At 40.0% G+C, this 18,599-nt stretch overlaps 1 protein-coding gene and 3 long non-coding RNA genes across 4 annotated transcripts; 1 reads left to right on the top strand and 3 right to left on the bottom strand.

Moving 5' to 3' along the window:
* Window positions 1-937: 937 nt before the first annotated feature.
* Window positions 938-5,772, bottom strand: LOC117751999 (claudin domain-containing protein 1-like). Its single transcript, XM_034569125.1, has 4 exons — window positions 4,958-5,772; window positions 3,695-3,802; window positions 3,271-3,408; window positions 938-2,051 (listed from the first exon to the last, which is right to left on the bottom strand). Exons 1-4 carry the CDS (start codon window positions 5,247-5,249, stop codon window positions 1,831-1,833), a joined length of 759 nt encoding a protein of 252 aa, XP_034425016.1. The 5' UTR covers window positions 5,250-5,772; the 3' UTR covers window positions 938-1,830.
* Window positions 5,773-7,425: 1,653 nt separating this feature from the next.
* On the bottom strand, window positions 7,426-17,414 carry LOC117752007. Its single transcript, XR_004611962.1, has 3 exons — window positions 17,219-17,414; window positions 12,423-12,427; window positions 7,426-7,546 (listed from the first exon to the last, which is right to left on the bottom strand). It is a non-coding gene; the product is annotated as an uncharacterized LOC117752007 (long non-coding RNA).
* LOC117752013 lies at window positions 7,808-8,419 on the bottom strand. The gene is made up of 3 exons (XR_004611968.1): window positions 8,268-8,419; window positions 8,043-8,107; window positions 7,808-7,955 (listed from the first exon to the last, which is right to left on the bottom strand). It is a non-coding gene; the product is annotated as an uncharacterized LOC117752013 (long non-coding RNA).
* A 256-nt stretch (window positions 17,415-17,670) lies between the features above and the next one.
* On the top strand, window positions 17,671-18,194 carry LOC117752016. The gene is made up of 3 exons (XR_004611971.1): window positions 17,671-17,828; window positions 17,979-18,008; window positions 18,159-18,194. It is a non-coding gene; the product is annotated as an uncharacterized LOC117752016 (long non-coding RNA).
* Window positions 18,195-18,599: the final 405 nt, after the last annotated feature.

Here is an 18,599-nt window from a genome sequence, read left to right as displayed (position 1 = left end):
GTACATTCATAATGCCTCACAGGAAACTATTTCCCTTAGATCCTGTTATTTACTGAACTTTGTTGTTTTTTTCCCCATAATGGTGAAAGGAAATGATTTAAAAATTAAAAAAAAATCAAGGAACAAATATAAATCAAATAAATAACAATATGCACTAACTAAATCACAAAAGACATGGAAACCTATTTCAGTGAGCATACAAGAACACAAAACACAAAGTACTTTTACTGTTGAGTACATGAGGGATTTTTCATATTCTAAAAAAATCTAAAAAAAATCAGTCAAACATTAAAATCATACTTCAAAATAGCGAACAAAACAATGTCCATAAAACACCATGTGACCATCGTTTCCACAAGTAAATAAATGTCAATTAAGTCGAAAGTCAATCTTAATAAAACTGACTTTTGACCTAATCTAACCTTAACCCATAACTACAATAATAGTACAGATAATCTCTCACTTTAAACCTCATCGCTGTTCACATTCCCAGACTGTGTTTCTAACTGGGTTGGTAAAAGTCTTAACACGCAACATAAGAATAAATATCTTCAATTGTTTGTCGTGGTGCAGTGAAGCGTAGTCAGGGTGCGTCCACGACATCATCAGAAATGTCACCGCACCCAGTTTTCATCCTGGGTGTGAGCAGAAGTCTAACAGATTTCAACCAGTAGAGGTCAGTGAAACAGTGGGTGCGTCTCATAGCACATACTGTACTACGAATGCACTACCACACTGTCTATAGTACATAATACACTTTGTCTTTTAACGCCAGGAACTTGTACAAGGCGCATGTTGACAGACATCCATCTGAGACACACACCAGCCTGTTAAAGAGCTGTGCTTTTTCAAAGTATGTCACATTCTGTTCTCCAGGAAGAATCTCAGAAAACTTGTTTATACATTGCATTGTTGACACAAAATCTGTGAAATTAGGTGAATTCAATATGCATACCTGAGTCTTTAAGTGTACTTTAAAAAGGTCCAGTGTGTAAGATTTAGGTGAAAGGGATCTATTGGCAGAAATTAAATATATAAAATAATCCTAGCGATGTTTTCAATTGTCTTTAATCATCTGAATTATATTTAAAACTTTGTATCTACATCAGAGTGGGTCCTCTCTACGGAGGCTGCCATGTTTTTTACAGTGGCCCAAACTGGACAAACTAAACCCCTTTTAACAACTGAAGGCTACCACACGTTCTCTCTCATGTTTGGAAGGGGAAGGTGAGGTGAGGGGTATTCAGCTGTAACATGAAACTTCACCACTAGATGTCACTAAAGGCTACACACTGGACCTTTAAGTATCCTTAAAGGAAAATTCATGTTCTCCAGACTTTGTGGCTTGTTCAGGGCATTTTGGACATTCTCCCCTTTGCATCAATGCTTTCTACCGAGATCAAATTGTACAGGGAGTAAGACCACAGAACACGTGTCGTGGTTTTTAAGTAACTGCATTTTTTATGTCTGCAATTAACCTGGTAGAGACAGTCTTCCTATAGTAGACATGAAATGCTGCTATCCTGTGATCCAGAACTTTTCTGATGTGAATGCAATATATATTGAATTAAATGAGCGTGTAGTTATCTACTCTTAACCAAGCATGTGCAGCGCTATACACGTCTTTCTGATTGACCTTTTTTTAAACAAATTCCAAGAGAAAAATTAAAATCAAATCTTTTAATGCGGCAGATAGGGTCTTTACTGTAGTGTGCATGCACTTTAATCCATCGGAGGTGCACAGATTGACCCAAATCCCGTTCCTCTGAGATCATCATATAAATTCCATCTTGGTGTCAGAGCAGGGTATGAATTCCCACAGCTCTCAGTCTATGCAACGCGGTATGCTGTCATGCGGTAGTAATTCTGACTGTGGCTGCGTGCCGCCCACACCAGCAGCGCGGCGGCCATCATGTGGAGCGGCGAGGAGATGAGAGCCAAGTAGAGGGACCAGCCCAGCGAGCCGTCCACCTTGTCGGGGAGCATAGACACCCTGTGGAGCAGGTCCATCCCTGCCAGGTAGCAGCACACTGTGGCTAAGGTGCAGAGACCTGCAGGGCACAACCATTAGGGGGCGGACCGAGACACTTCTTACACTTATTTTTGTGCCTGACATTTCACACGCGCATATTTTTGGACAAATCAAACAATAACACACAGTGTTTGAAGTATTGCTGCAAACAAGCCTTTTTTTCCGCATCAGACATTTTGAGAAATCAAGATAAACAGTAAGAGAGAGTGAATGTGAGCCAGCATGTACAATATCAGGATCCTGAACCTCTAACAACCATCATTCATTTTGTGATTTAGACCTGTGCATTTCTTACATTAAAAATGGCCTAAAATGTCCCTGATTTGGGCGGCAATGCCACACAGATTCAAGCCAAAATGGACAATTACTGACTTTACGGACATTGATCGAATGCTGTTGATGGTCGAAAAGCAGATTTGCTGTTGTGTTATATTGTATCTCTCTCTGATGTTGTCTATTGTTGCATTGCTTTGGTCTACGAATAGTCAATATTGCTGTTTTAAATCTGATTAAACCTGCAATAACAGATTTTTGACCAACCGGGAAAAATGCAACTATTAGCCTAGTAAACACAAAATTGACATTTGGCAAACATGTTAGCACACAGCAGAAACTGATGCATTTTTGGCAACACGATGATTGTAAATCCATTATTCTTTATTCATTATTTGCCTTTGAGCTCTAACTTGATCTCAACCACCTGCTAAAAACTCTGCTGTGCTCACCAGCTAGTTTCTGTGTGCTGCATGTAAATCAGGTTATGAGAGCAGGTTTTTTAACTGCCTGCCACACCTCAGCATTGGGTTGTTGGAAGTGGTGAGAGTTCTTGTTGCTCAACACGCAACATAAACAATTCATTGAAAAGATGCTGTAACGCTTGTATTTCTGGTTATTGTGGTGCTAACATGGACTTAAAAACCTTACAGAAATAAATTTGAATATTCCGAAATAAGTTACCTTCTTTACCACAGTTTTAATTTCCTTTATGTCAATGCGTGATTGGATTACTTCAAATAAAAAATTTGGTTTTGGACATTTATTTAACTGTGAACATGCCTTTATGTTGCTGATGGACTCATGTGACACTCATGTGACACTGCTGATGGACTCAAGTGACCTGCAGGTTCAGGTCGAGGCAAACTACTTTCAACAAGCTACTCAGTTGCTTAATTCATTTCTTTGTGGATGCATAAAGAGAAAAGGTGACAGTTATGAGGTAATGACCGAACAGGTCTTACCAGCCAGCAGGTGAAGCACTCCGATGCCAAGGGTTGGGGTGAGGCTTCGGCAGAGGCAGGCAAAGATTCCAGTCAGGGCCGCCAACACCACTAAGCCCAGGGACACCAGTGGCAACAGAAACTGGCACCTCCACAGGTCTAAACACACAGACACAGGAAGGATGGAGTCAGTGGGCTTGACAGTAACTTCAGTTTTCCACCTTGTTTTGCATGACAGACGACAGTGACCCAATTGGCGACAGTGCATTATTCAGCATCACATATTGGACATAATTAAAGGGACAGTTCCCCCAAAAATGAAAATTCACTCATTATCTACTAACCACTATGCCGATGGAGGGGTGGGTGAAGTGTTTTTACATCTAGTAGCTTCAAGCAATGAACACCACTTGAAGATGGGTAAAGCTGCAGAGACAGAACTTACAGGTGCGCAGCATGTCCTCTCCACTGTTGTGATTTCCTGGTTCTTTGTACTTGGGAGTGAACTGCTGAGGCAGAGTGAAGCTTCGACACTCCAGCACCATTTTGGCATCTGAAAGAGGTTGTTCACTTAAATAAGCAAAATCTGAGCATGACAGTTTACTACATGTAGCATGATGCAGTACATTAATGAACTTTTTATGTTTTATGTTATGTCATGTGCTGTCAGTAGTCCTTCTCTTAAATAAACTACTCCCTTACTAACAATACATATGACAACGTGTGAAGAATCTTTATTTTTCTCAGCTTCTTTTGAAGAACACAATGTACAATCCACTGACTAAACTACATGACGAAAACCCAACTTAATTTAGTCCAGTATTTCCAGAAAAGTGATGGCTGTCATGAGACAATCACCTGGGTTGTCAGGGAAAATGTTATTTACAAACACTGGCATGCATTTCAAATTGTGAATGACTTATCATGCTTATCTATTCACGTTTTTTGGGGTTTGACTGTCAGCCTGTACGTTAGACAAATAATCTTCTCTGTATACAGATCCATGTTGTAATGAACTCATATATTTAAGTCAACTGAGGCTCATCCAGTTACTTCATTTATTCACCACTGTGAACACAGATTAGAAATTCAGCCATCTTCCCCGATGGCATACGGATGTGGACCAATTAATGAAGCTGCACTTTTGTGGCCCCAACATAAAGCTAAAAAACTAAAGTTGCCTACTTACACAATTGGCCCAAATATCCCAGAACAAATGTGGACCCTGTTCCGCAAACATGCGGTGCTCTAGGTAAAGTGTAATCTGGATGTGAACCTAAAATTGCCCATGTGGTAAATTGTGATTTTGGCCCAAATAGCACAAAACTAATTCAGGCCACCTTTGGTTTGCAAATGGTATTTCTATGGCTTAAGTGTGGACCGCTCATACCGCACGGTGTGAGGGCCAAACCTGGGCCGAAACTGTCTTGCTATGCCGGCTTCATCACACATCCGTGCACATTTTTCTCCATTGTGGGTTTATTCAAAGACAGTTGGGTGTGATTGAGCTCAGACTGGATTGACAACAGCAGAAATCCCCTGTTATCCAAGGGTGATGAATCCTCCGTTACACCTGTTTGGAGGATGAGCCACACCTGCGGTCGTTAACGAACGAGATGAGGCTTGCAGGACAGCCTCTCCAAAACTTGGTAGCGATGCCTCACCTTTCTGGTGAAGTGATGTGTGTCATGTGAGGTGAGCCACGTACCTGGCTCCTTGTGCCAAAGAGCGTTGGCAGGGACGAGCACGCACCGCCACCAGAGGCCCACGCTGCCGTTGAGGCGGAACAGGGTGTCGCTGTAAGTTTTCTCATCAAACTCCCCGTCCATGAACTCCTCGTACAGGGAGCGCAGCTCGGACACGTTGGCCTCTCCGCGCACGCTGGGGCTGCTGTACTGGTACCAGTGCTGCGTCCCGATGGCCACCGACACGTACACGGTGGCCAGCGCGCTCAGCACGCAGGCGATGACCAGGGCAGTGGCGTAGCGGTTGTCAACCATTGTTCACCGGGCTAGAGGCGCGTCACAAGCAGATTAGGTTGATGCCAGCGGGTCGCGTCCGCCGCGCACATCGATGAATGGCGATGAATCCGCGATGCCCCCCCACCCCACACACTCTCACCCAAATCACTGTGGCATCGTCAAGTTCGCGAAAGATGCAGCGAATAGAAAAACAGGCAAAGACAGGCTGTTATTTTACTGACTGATCCTCAGCAGCCCTGCAGCCCGGCTTGGACGCGCCATCTGTTCCCTTGTCCCACTTCCGCGGATGGTGGGTGGCCCGACGCTGCGACAGAACCCCCCCCCCCCACCAGCTGCAGCCCGCGATAAAATCCTCTAGTCCTCGGCGAAGCATCCAACACAAGCCCGTGATCTGATCATAATCATAATAACCATAACGATGTCTGCAGAGTCGAAACAGCAGCACCGGACAAATGCAAATAGCTTTGGTGGGATGACAGGATGATGCCGGGTGCGCGCAGGATGACGGGGGTTGTAAACACACTAATCCATGTGTTTTCCTCTTCCGGTTTGCGAGTCTCTGTCTATCGAGGTCATCGAGCGACCAGAGAGACATAAACAAGTGTTCGGTGAAATGGTTCATTGCATTGGTTGGTTGATTGATTAATTACGCTTCCAAATAATTGGTTGGCCTTGGAACAAATTGTGAAAAATATCCATCACTGAGACCACCTATTAATTAAACACTACTACTACTACTAATAATAATAATAACGATGTCAATAACGTTTAATTTTGAGTACATCTCGAAAAACAAAGTTGAATAAAATGCATAAAATATAATACCACTAATGAATACAGTTCAGTCAGACAACTCCTGTTCAATTGTTTATTGTAACAGTAGAACACGTTAGTGTTTGGCATCGAGGCTCCGACTTCCTCACTCCCCTAGAATTGATAATATAGATATGATGGGAGTGTTGCGCAAACATTTATAAAAAAAATGAATTTGAGGGTGATGTTTGTGTTCGGGGGATTTTGAGTTATTGAGTTGAAGAAAATGTTGTGCCCTCCAACTGTGGAAATATCTGAGACAATCTAAAGCAGGAGCAAGGCTTTTGGGGTCGTCACGTCTCAGAGGAAGGTCTGTCTGTTTGTCATCAGCCCAGCAGTGAAAAGATACATTGTGGCGATGGATTATTTGACAGTGAAAACATGTAGATGGTGAATCAAATTGGACCTAAAATTGAGCCTTGCGGTACACCACAGGTAATGTGAGTTGTTGAAGAGGTGTGATTACCCTGAGCAGGTTCTTTGTAAAAGATATAGGAATAATACCAACTAGTGCAGTGTGCCACAAAAATAATTGAGATGGCTCTTAAATCCCTGTCGATTGTTCAAGGCAGTCATTGGTGAACTTGAGGGGGACACTTTCTCTACTGTGTAAATCTCTAAAACCTGACTGAAACTATTAACCTAACCTAACTGCCTCTAACCAATCCTTGTTATTAGTTATAGATTGTGCTGGGAAATGTTTTTTGTATAAAATAAAGTTCTTTATATTATTTTAGTAAATTTAATATTCCATTGTAAGGTGTGAATAACGAATAAGGAGTGTAATAATGTGTGATCATTTTTTTTATGTAAAACTCCAAGGAAATGTATAAAAGATCAGTCATAGATAGCCACAGTGTTTTTCCTGCTACAGCTTTATGTGTGCTGGATTCAGGTTAGCTAATGTTATTTTTAAAACTCTAGTTTTTGTCTAATAAAGATAATAGTTTATAAAGTTTAGATTGATGCTGCTGCATAACAAACTGTGGCAATGACTCCTTCTTGTTCCACTGCTGTGTTATTACCAAGTGCGAAAAGAAAGAAAATGCAGGGTTTGATTTTCTGTCAACTTCAGTGATGCTTTTATTAATGCTTTTGACTCAGACACATGATCCAGTTTCTCCTTAATCAACAAAATTACAAAACGTCACGCAATAAACACTTTGACTTTAAGATGGGAATATTTTGTATTCTGATCATTGTAAAGTTTTTAACTTCTAACATTAAGAACTCTCACAAAACACAACTATGCATCATATTGAATCACAGTATTCATGTTTTACTCCATGGCCTTTGGTAGAATATAAGCAGTTGGATTGTGGAGCCCGCGATGACCTGCATGTGTTCTTTCATTTTTTCGAGAAACAAACCTGAACATTCATTTGACATGAATTTGGAGATTATAGAAAGCTTTAGATAAGACATTAATATCTAACAAAGTAAAATTTAGTTAATCCAAAACCGTGCAACACATTAAAAAAATCAACAATCTGGGATTTTTGCTGACAATAAAGTCCTTTTTCATTCCAGAGATGTTGTTCTTGTTCCCATGGAAATTCATAAGGAAATCAGCACAGATGCTATTGCTGGCTTGACAGTAGCCATGACAAGAGCACCAGACAGGATGCAGTGACAAGACTGATCTGTTGACTGACTCCACTTGAAGCTGTAAATGAGGAGAAAATACATCAAAACATTAGTTTGATAAATACTATTTCAGCCTGTGAAGTTTTCCAAACAAGCATCACTCAGTATTTCTTACCTATGTCCTCCACGTTGACGGAGTTGGCTTCAATGTTGAAGCCGCTGACTGATGAAGCTGCATTTAGCAAAACGTTTTTAATCGCAGTGTTGTCAGGAACAGATGTGCCGTTGAAGGTGAGGTCAGAAATAGTGATGATTGATCCATTTCTGCAGGAGGAGAAACAAATAAATGTTGAATGAAATATCAGATTTAGGCTGCAATCCTGAAAATGTAACAATATGTTAACAAATTACCTGAATTCCACCACTTCGAAGGAACGGAAGGAAGAGGGAAATTCCTTTTTGTACTCAGGTTCAAGCTGCAGAAACAGAAAACACATGGTATTTTAAAAAATCTACATGTTTTATGCTCGATGTACTTTTACTTGTTCTATTTTTGGCTCCTTGATTAACAAAAATTACTAAAATAGAAAACACAATAATATGAAGCCACAGGTTTTATTTTGAGAAGAGGCTTACCTCAGTCTTTATGGTAGCAGCTCTTCCTTTAAAAGCAGCAGATGTTGTATCCAACAAGTCGGTTGTGAATGTTTCCCCAACAGACCTGAAAATCACTCGCTTTGTTGTGATGGCAGCGGTTGTTGGTGCTGCAGTTGTAGTTGTTGTTAACACAGTTGTAGTTGGGGTTGTTGCTGCAGTTGTAGTTGTTGTTGCTGCAGTTGTAGTTGCTGTTAACACAGTTGTAGTTGGGGTTGTTGCTGCAGTTGTAGTTGTTGTTGTAGCAGTTGTATTAGTTGCAACTGGACTTCCTACAACACATTTTTTAGAAGTGTAAATGAATAAATCAATATGTACATCTCCTGCTGTTGTAAGAATCAGAGTTAATAACAAATACTTTACAGAACGAGCAGTTTAGATTGATAAAAGGAAGCAAAGACTATTGAATGTTGCCACACACACACACAGGCACTGTTGATAGGTTGATTTCAACTGTACAGAACTGACAATCTTTAAGTTGTGCTAAAAATATCTTTATTTTACCTCATTGTCTTGTATAGAAACACAATTTTGAATGTGACTCATTTAACACTAGCATCAGAGACACATGGTATTTCACACAGTGTTCCCAATGTAGCTACTTTGTCACTAGATTTATCGACTTTTCACCTTCAGTAGCCACTAAAAATCGTTTCTACATGAACCGAGAGCCCCGAAGTCAAAAGACTCATTGGGAACACGTCACAAATTAATGTTGGTCAGCTGAGAAGAGCTCTTTCACACAAAAGGGTTGATCAGTTATGGTTCAATGATAAAAATAAAGACCCCCAAAAAATTTAAAACAACAGAAATCATCCCCACCCGTTTTCCCCACCCACACTGAATCAAAAATAGAATCAAGGACCAAACAAAATATCAAACCTGCAAGAGAACAGGATGCCGGTCGGCAGTGCGACGTATGCAAATTAAACGTATCTATGTCACATGTGACGTCATTACGCAATCTAGCGACTTTCAGAGAGCCAATGGCTACTTCTGGTGAGATATTTTTCACTTGTATTTAGGACTGATGAGAGCGTCGCTGATGAGTGGCTCCATTCTAACAAGCTTAACACTTGGTCTGAAGCACATGGTGCAGGTGCATTAGTGTTGTTTCCAAATCCACTGTCACTTGTTTAACAGAAAAATGTTTGCTGCATCAGACACATGGTTCTTAATTTTTGTCATAACAGGCAATACATCAATCATAGTGTCATATATTAAAAGACCCTTGAACATTGGTGGATTACTGTTATAAGCAGTTTTTCCATAAGTAGTAAGAGACAACGCTTCTCTGCAGAGGAAACAGTTCTGCTAGTGCTCAAAGGCAAAGTACATGAGCAGATCATTTGCGTGACAACAGTGTACATGCCCTGTGCAGCATGTGGGTGCATATTACTATCTTTATAAGGCCCCATGAAATAACAGGAACATACTGGACGATTCACTTTTGTGGTAGTTTGATATCAATGCACCAACACTGCAGCCAACCACAGCTCATTTGAGGATAATTGGACAGTTTGGTGCTCAGATGACTGCAGTAGTATGTACTAGATGATGAACTTGGCTGGGGGAGTAACAAAAAGTCAGTTGTGTCATGCTGTGAGATAGATGTTGTTTTTACTTACCAATTACAGTGATTGTGCTGGAATCTATCGTCACGATGAAGGGGCTGTTGGCATTATTTACAGCTGCTACTAATGTTTCAGCAACAACACCATTCTCTGGGAGTTCTGAAGTGGTAGAATGCATACTGAACGCAATCTTCAAATCTGCAACAACTCCATTTGCTCTAGTTGGTGGTTGCCTACGTGAGGAAACCAAACAAGTATTAATAATAATATTTCCTGAGTGTAGATTAATCCAAACGTGTAATTTGTACATGAAACTATCAACACAGTGAGTCAGTAACCCTGAGTTTAAACAATATTAGTAAAATTAGTGTTTTTACCTGAACTCTTTCACACTGCACTTGTCGAACGTATCACCAAATTTGTTCTTGTATATTTTGTTGCACTGCAAAAAAAGAAGCAACACTTAGACGCTGGGAAGATTTCAAACATTTTCATGAAATAGATTTAAGAATAAATTTATATTCTGGTGGAAATAAATCATCACAACTGGTTTCTAGTGTAAAATGTAATTAATGGGCAAAACTGACACGGTTAAAAAATAATATATAGAATATGAAAGTGTACTCACCGGCCCTATGAGTTTTTGTTCAAGATCTTTGTATTTACTGCTTTCTGGGATTTTGAGATCGTCAGTAAATGGCTCATTAGGCAAGCCCACTGAGACAGTGTAAGTAGGTTGAGGAGCCACAGTTGTAGTTGTTGCTGCCGCAGTTGTAGTTGTTGTTGGGGTTGTAGTTGGAACTGGGGTTGTAGTTGTTGTTGGGGTTGGTGTAGTTGTTGGAGTTAGGGTTGGAGTTGTTGTGGTTTGGACAGATCCGTAAAGAACTAAAATATAAGATTTGTGCTTAACTGGTGAACAAATAAATTAACTTACAAAATAAACTGTGGTAAATGACTGTGTTATAAGTGTTCACCTAAAAAGTTTGTTTTGCGATTAATCACCTTTTAATCTGTATATGTTAATGTGATTTAATATTTTATTGTGTAAGATATTAGATAAAGTTTCTACCAAGTTTTCTGACTAAAGTCACATAGTATTGATCATTACAGACTTTATTCTTATTTATTTCAAGACAATCTGAAGTCAATCAGTTCAACCTTATTTATCTTACCTGTTAGAATCAAGAAAACTGATATGATCTTTCTGGTCCCCATCCTGTCAATGCAATCTGCAAAATCAAACCAGAGAGATGCAGAATGTGAAGAGAAATTTTGTTCCACAGTTGGATTAGTTGACCCTCAGAGATGTATTACCTTGTCTCTGATGAAACTGTTGAATGAGTTTATACACCATCAAAAACATCTTGACTATTTTTGCAATATTCTGAATTAAACATTTTTTTATTTTATTATACATCGTTTAGTTTTTGTTAATGTTTTTCTTTGGAACTATGTTTCAAATAGAAGAAAGGTTTTGAAGAAAAAAATAGCATAACATTAACACATTCCATTGTCGGAGTAATATTCTCCTTTATAGCTAGAAGGTAACTTTTCACAAAAAGTAAATAGTTTTAAAAATCTGTATCCTGAACCATGCAGATGTTTAACTTTAATGACAGTTGTATTTGTACCTGTTACACAGGTTTCTGAGATGTCTACCTCATTAAATAATTATTGATAATGTTGATAAATACTTTCTTGATATATGGTATATCATATGTTTAAAATTATTCAAAATGTGTTCATTTATCAATGTCTCAATATATTAGTGAATACGAAAACACTGATGAGAATTTACTTTTTTTTATTTGAATTGTACTTTGGAGTAAATGCATATTTTTAATAAATATCTAGGACATGCTGGTTAGTTTTTTAAATGTTATTTTTGATCCTTTCAGCTGCACATTGAAATGCCATCAATTACTTGTTTCATATTTTGGTTGCAGTGCAAAATGGTGGCCCACACGCACAACCAAAACTTTTTCTATGGCCATTTGTTGCCAAATTTAGAGACTAAGATGCATTTCAGATGTCTAGGATATCGTTTTAAAATAAAGTGATCAATTCAACTTTTCACTTTTTAAGTGTAATTGAGAAACTATTATTTTTAAACTGCTATCTACAAAATATTCCTTTGGGAGATTTCCAGCTATTTTACAATTCAGTGAGTAAGAATCTATTAATTATTTGATGGAAAAACCTTAACATCCCTGAACAATAAAAAAAAAACATTTAACAAACATTTAACAAACGTATTAATGCAAATATAATATCCAAATTTAAATTGAGCTTAAAATTTGAAAAAAAATGTGAACATCAGGTTTTCATTTAACAACAAAGGTTTATGATTTAATTGTCAATCAATTACTATCATTTTAAGTATTAGATAATATGTAGTAATGTTTCTTTTTCATAATGAAATACATGTTACATCTTTGGGTCAATAATTAAACATTAAACAAAATGAGTATAATAAATAATCGCCATTCAACAGACACACACAAACATTCAACACACACACACACTGATGATGAATTTAGAAAGTGTACAAAAAGTTCTAAACTTGTACTTACCCCCATATAGATCGGTACAAGATGAAATTGATTCCCTTCTTTTTCCGACGAACAGGTTCTTAAAATGTTCCCTTTTCCCTTCAAATTCAGCTCAGTTCACATATGAGTGACTGCAAACCTCTCTTCTTCTGTGACAGTCGACTTCTATTTGAGCCTTTATATATTCAAATGTGAGAGAAGCTACTGACGTGACAGATTGGTGAATCATCGATCAGAAATCCTGCGATACCTAAGATGATAACAATCTGTTTACAGTCAGTTTACTTTGCATAGTGCCATGGTACACTTCCTTCTTTTGTCCTGTGAGAAAAGTACAGGTGCAATCTATCGACGTGAATGTTGGAAAGTTCCTCTTGTGTGACAGTAAATTAAGGCAAATGAACAATTGTAGCTGAGTAAAGTGATTACGAGAAAACTCAGATGATATTACAATTTTTTTATTGTAAGCAACCACTGAATGAATATCTTAATGCGATATTTGGAGATACAATACAGGTAAAGTGTGCAACTTTGATGTTCATATGGACACATCCAAGTTAAATAATTCAAGAAGCATTAGATTTATTTCCTCATATGTGTTTGAGGGTGTGCCAAGTTGTCACATCTAGAAAAATGTGAGGAGGCAAAACAGAATTGACAAGAGTCAAGTTTTTATAAATACTCTTCAGTCAGACAAACACATTTCTGGTAACCTGGTAGTCAAAACCAAATCCAAACACAAGGAAAACACAGGTAAATACCAAAAACACAACCAAAAATCTAAATGTTCCAAAGCCTCATGACAAGGGCAGAATTCCTCCATCAATGTGATTTCTTTTCATTGTTTTTAATAGATGTTGAATATATTTTGCTTCCATCCTGAATGTTGGTGGAAAACAAAGTTTCAATGGTAACAATTACAGCATAGTGTTGACATAAGGACGTATGCTTTTACTGCTGCTTTGTTGATTATTGTTCACAAGTTATACATGCTATAAAAATAAAATAGTTATTATTTATGTTTTTTTAGTGATAGTAGTTGTTGTGATGTATTCTTATTTTGCATGTGATTTGTCCATTTGCTGGTGTTGCAGTTGCAGTCCGTCACGATCTCAGGTTCACTGTTGCTGGGTGGATTTTGTCGCAGCGGTAGCGTTAAAATGAAGGTCAGAGATCAAAGACCCAAATTAACAGAGGGAGAATTCCACACAAAAACCTAATAGAAATTAACCCAACCAGATTGGGGCGATCAGAGTGTGATTAGGCACATTTGGAAGCTTAATGCTAGTTAGAAATAATACCTTATCAAGTAATCAACAGCCAGACAACGCCACCTCAGGAATTTCACCTGAAGAATTATTTAGATTTTAGTAATACCTGTTCCAAGGCATTCAGTTCATTACACTGAGGCAAGAGACGTGGTTCTTTTTAACAAAAATATAATAATTTTTATTACAAAAATAGCATGTCTTAAAAGGCAGTAAAATCCAGTCACACAGGGATGTGGTGAAAGGGAGTCCTAATCAGGAGCTGAGGCTTACCAATGGGGGGATGGGTCGACGAGGGAGGAGGGATCCCAAAAACCAAAACACAACTTCACCCCAGTCACACGTGAAGACCACTCGCACACATATGTTGTGAAGAAAATCAAACCAGGGGGAGCAAGCACACAAAGGGGGAGACCACCACCCGGGACTCCAGCACCACCACCTTCGGCTCTCAGCGACTGAAAGGGATAAGGGAACACAGTCAGTAGGGTAACAGGCAAAATAAATTAACCAATGTACAAATAAACACAATATACCAAAAACCTATGGGGTTGGCAGCCATCAGGTTACAAAATAATTAAACCAAGGCCCAAATCCCTCTACTCTACTCTACCCTAATTAAACAAAATCAGCCGTGGCAATGGGGCAGGCACTTGACACAGCTATACTAGGTTTGATAATTAATATATTTAAATTAATTAAACCGAAACTCCAATGATATCAGTTCCCCAAAATGGAACATAAAACATAATGCAACTAATTCAAAAATAGCAAACAAAAAGAAATCTCAAATGAAAAGGAGTTAATATTGATTCAATGAAATAAACAAATGATCACAAGCTAAATAAAGGGAATAAACAATTCAAATAATGAGGAACTCAAACAATTCAGGTCAAAAGAAGGGAGGTAACCCCACAGTCCACTCAAACATTTAACATGTGACCCAAGCTAAAAGGGACCCAAAGGCTTAGCCGGCTGTGTAGCTATGTCAAGGTCTCCACGCTGTGAAGGCGAAGCAGCCAAGGCATGCAGGCGATGCAGGTGAGCCGAGCAAAGCCAAGCGGTGTAAGCAAAGAATCAAAAGCAGCGAGGCGACAATCACCTGAGCGAAAGCAGGTTAAGCAAAACAACTTGAACGAGGCAAAACAGCAAAGGTAGGCAAAACAGCGAAGGTAGGCAAAGCATCCAACTTAGGCAAAGCATCCAAGGGAGGCAAAACAGCGAAGGTAGGCAAAACAGCGAAGGTAGGCAAAGCATCCAACATAGGCAAAGCATCCAAGGGAGGCAAAACAGCGAAGGTAGGCAAAACAGCGAAGGTAGGCAAAGCATCCAACTTAGGCAAAGCATCCAAGGGAGGCAAAACAGCGAAGGTAGGCAAAACAGCGAAGGTAGGCAAAGCATCCAACATAGGCAAAGCATCCAAGGGAGGCAAAACAGCGAAGGTAGGCAAAACAGCGAAGGTAGGCAAAGCATCCAACTTAGGCAAAGCATCCAAGGGAGGCAAAACAGCGAAGGTAGGCAAAACAGCGAAGGTAGGCAAAGCATCCAACGTAGGCAAAGCATCCAAGGGAGGCAAAACAGCGAAGGTAGGCAAAACAGCGAAGGTAGGCAAAGCATCCAACGTAGGCAAAGCATCCACGGGAGGCAAAACAGCGAAGGTAGGCAAAACAGCGAAGGTAGGCAAAGCATCCAACATAGGCAAAGCATCCAAGGGAGGCAAAACAGCGAAGGTAGGCAAAACAGCGAAGGTAGGCAAAGCATCCAACTTAGGCAAAGCATCCAAGGGAGGCAAAACAGCGAAGGTAGGCAAAACAGCGAAGGTAGGCAAAGCATCCAACATAGGCAAAGCATCCAAGGGAGGCAAAACAGCGAAGGTAGGCAAAACAGCGAAGGTAGGCAAAGCATCCAACGTAGGCAAAGCATCCAAGGGAGGCAAAACAGCGAAGGTAGGCAAAACAGCAGTGTTTCTGTCATCAATTACGGGCTGAGCAAACCTGTCCCTCGGTTCCGATCATATTGCGTCCATGCGGACACATGAGGGAGAGGAGAGGACCACGCTCACACACCAACAGTGGCCTGCAGGCATCACGAGCCGGTCACACCACGTGTGAATCTGCACTGGTGAACGGAGGAGGAAGCAAACACGGCGACCCGGCAGTTGGCGGGCTCACGTGCCAAAGAGCAGAAATTAATGATGAGTCATCTGTGCGCAATTTTCTCTTATTAAACTCAGATAAAACAGAGGCTCTAATACTCGGCCCTAAACACCATATAAATGCATTATCTAGATGACATTACCCTTGCTTCCAGTGAAACAGTCAGGTATCTGGGAGTTATCTTTGATCCCGATTTGTCCTTTAATTCTCACTTAAAACTAATTTCTAGGACCGCCTTCTTTCTCTTACGTAACATCTCAAAAATCAGACATGTCCTGTCTCACAAAGATGCAGAAAAACAAATCCACGCCTTTGTTACACAGACTTGATTCCTTATTATCAGGCTCGTCAGTCGTTAAAGACTCTGCAGCTTGTCCAAAGTGCTGCAGCACGTGTCCTGAAAAGAACCTGAAAAGAGTCTACAGGTCTAGAATGTCGGGGGACACATCACACATGGAGCTTCTCGTTGCTCTTCTCCCTCTTTATCACATTAAAGACATTAATGTCTCATCTATACATGTGACTGAATTGACTTCTTCCCCGGAGTCCCTGTGCCTTATCGTTTGCAGATCCAGGACCGCAGCTGCGGCCACATCGTGGATCATTATGATGGATGAATAAGAATTGAATACTACTATGTGCTTCTAGGAATGACGATATTTGGTTCGACACTTTTCTCAAGACTGAAAGATCTCATGAGTAAAACCTGAAAATCATCACCCAAGAGAGGACAAACAATTGACCAAACATTTTGTCCCTTGTTTATTATGACATTTCTGACAGAAACCCCAGAAAAATACATGAAATCTCATAGAATAAAGAAATGTGCGATTATGTAAATCCACTATATGTAAATATGAAAATCGAGTTTTCCCATATATATATATATATACCAGATACACCATGACCTTTGATCAAATAAATGAGGTCGCATTGTGAAGCCCGCTATGACCTGCATGTGTTCCTTCATTTAATTTAAGATACAAACTTAAACATTTATTTTACATGCGTTTGGAGATTATAGAAAAGTTTAGATAAGACGACATTAATACCGAACAAAGTTGAATATTGCTATGCCACAGTGCTCAGTGAAGTCAGATACATTTTGACTTTAACAGTGCAACAGTACAGATATTTTTTGAACTCCCCAGTGTTTCATAGATAGTGTTGTTATGTTTCAATAGAACAGAATCTTAAAGGCAGCTGTGTCATTCTGTCCAGGATCCTGGACGTCCCCAAACACTAACGTGTTCAGTTCCACAGACAAACCGAATCCACTGTCATTGATGTGTCGGATCAGTGCAAAGTTGAACTTGGTGGTGAGTTCATCCAAAACAATGCAACACATTAAAAAAAAATCAACAATCTGGGATTTTTGCTGACGATAAAGTCCTTTTTCATTCCAGAGATGTCGTTCTTGTTCTCATGGGAATTCATAAGGAAATCAGCACAGATGCTATTGCTGGCTTGACAGTAGCCATGACAACAGCACCAGACAGGATGCAGTGACGAGACTGATCTGTTGACTGACTCCACTTGAAGCTGTAAATGAGGAGAAAATAAATCAAAACATTAGTTTGATAAACACTTGGTCTGAAGCACGTGGTGCAGGTGCATTAGTGTTGTTTCCAAATCCACTGTCACTTGTTTAACAGAAAAATGTTTGCTGCATCAGACACATGGTTTTAAATTTTTGTCATAACAGGCAATAGATCAATCATTGTATCACCTGTGGTTGGTGAAGCGGTAGTAGGTGCAGCGGTTGTAGGTGCAGCGTTCGTAGGTGCTGCGGTCGTAGGTGCAGCAGTAGTTGGTGCAGGGGTTGTTGGTGCAGGGGTTGTTGGTGCAGGGGTTGTTGGTGCAGCGGTTGTTGGTGCAGGGGTTGTTGGTGCAGGGGTTGTTGGTGCAGCGGTTGTTGGTGCAGGGGTTGTTGGTGCAGCGGTTGTTGGTGCAGCGGTTGTAGTTGCAGCAGTAGTTGGTGCAGCTGTTGTAGGTGCAGCAGTAGTTGGTGCAGCGGTAGTAGGTGCAGCGGTAGTAGGTGCAGCGGTAGTAGGTGCAACAGTTGTAGGTGCAGCAGTTGTAGGTGCAGCAGTAGTTGGTGCAGCGGTAGTTGGTGCAGCGGTAGTAGGTGCAGCGGTAGTAGGTGCAGCGGTAGTAGGTGCTGCAGTAGTTGGTGCAGCGGTTGTAGGTGCAGCAGTAGTTGGTGCTGCAGTAGTTGGTGCAGCGGTTGTAGGTGCAGCAGTAGTTGGTGCAGCGGTAGTAGGTGCAGCGGTAGTAGGTGCAGCGGTAGTAGGTGCAACAGTTGTAGGTGCAGCAGTTGTAGGTGCAGCAGTAGTTGGTGCAGCGGTAGTTGGTGCAGCGGTAGTAGGTGCAGCGGTAGTAGGTGCAGCAGTAGTTGGTGCAGCAGTTGTAGTTGTTGCTGCAGTTGTAGTTGTTGTTGTAAGTTCTTGGCTTGTGGTTTGGATAAATCCGTAAAGAACTAAAATACAAGATTTGTGCTTAACTGGCGAACAAATAAATTAACTTACAAAATAAGCTGACCTCACCTAAAAAGTTTGTTGCGATTAATCACGTTATATTCTGTATATGTTAATGTGATTTAATATTTTCTTGTGTAAGATATTTGATAAAGTTTCTACCAAGTTCTCTGACTAAAGTCACATAGTATTGATCATCAGACTTTATTCTTATTTATTTCAAGACAATCTGAAGTCAATCAGTTCAAGCTTATTTATCTTACCTGTTAGAATCAGGAAAACTGATA

Source organism: Hippoglossus hippoglossus, chromosome 18 (assembly GCF_009819705.1).
Source record: "Hippoglossus hippoglossus isolate fHipHip1 chromosome 18, fHipHip1.pri, whole genome shotgun sequence".
NCBI lineage: Eukaryota > Metazoa > Chordata > Actinopteri > Pleuronectiformes > Pleuronectidae > Hippoglossus > Hippoglossus hippoglossus.
This window is presented reverse-complemented; position numbering and strand designations above follow the sequence as displayed.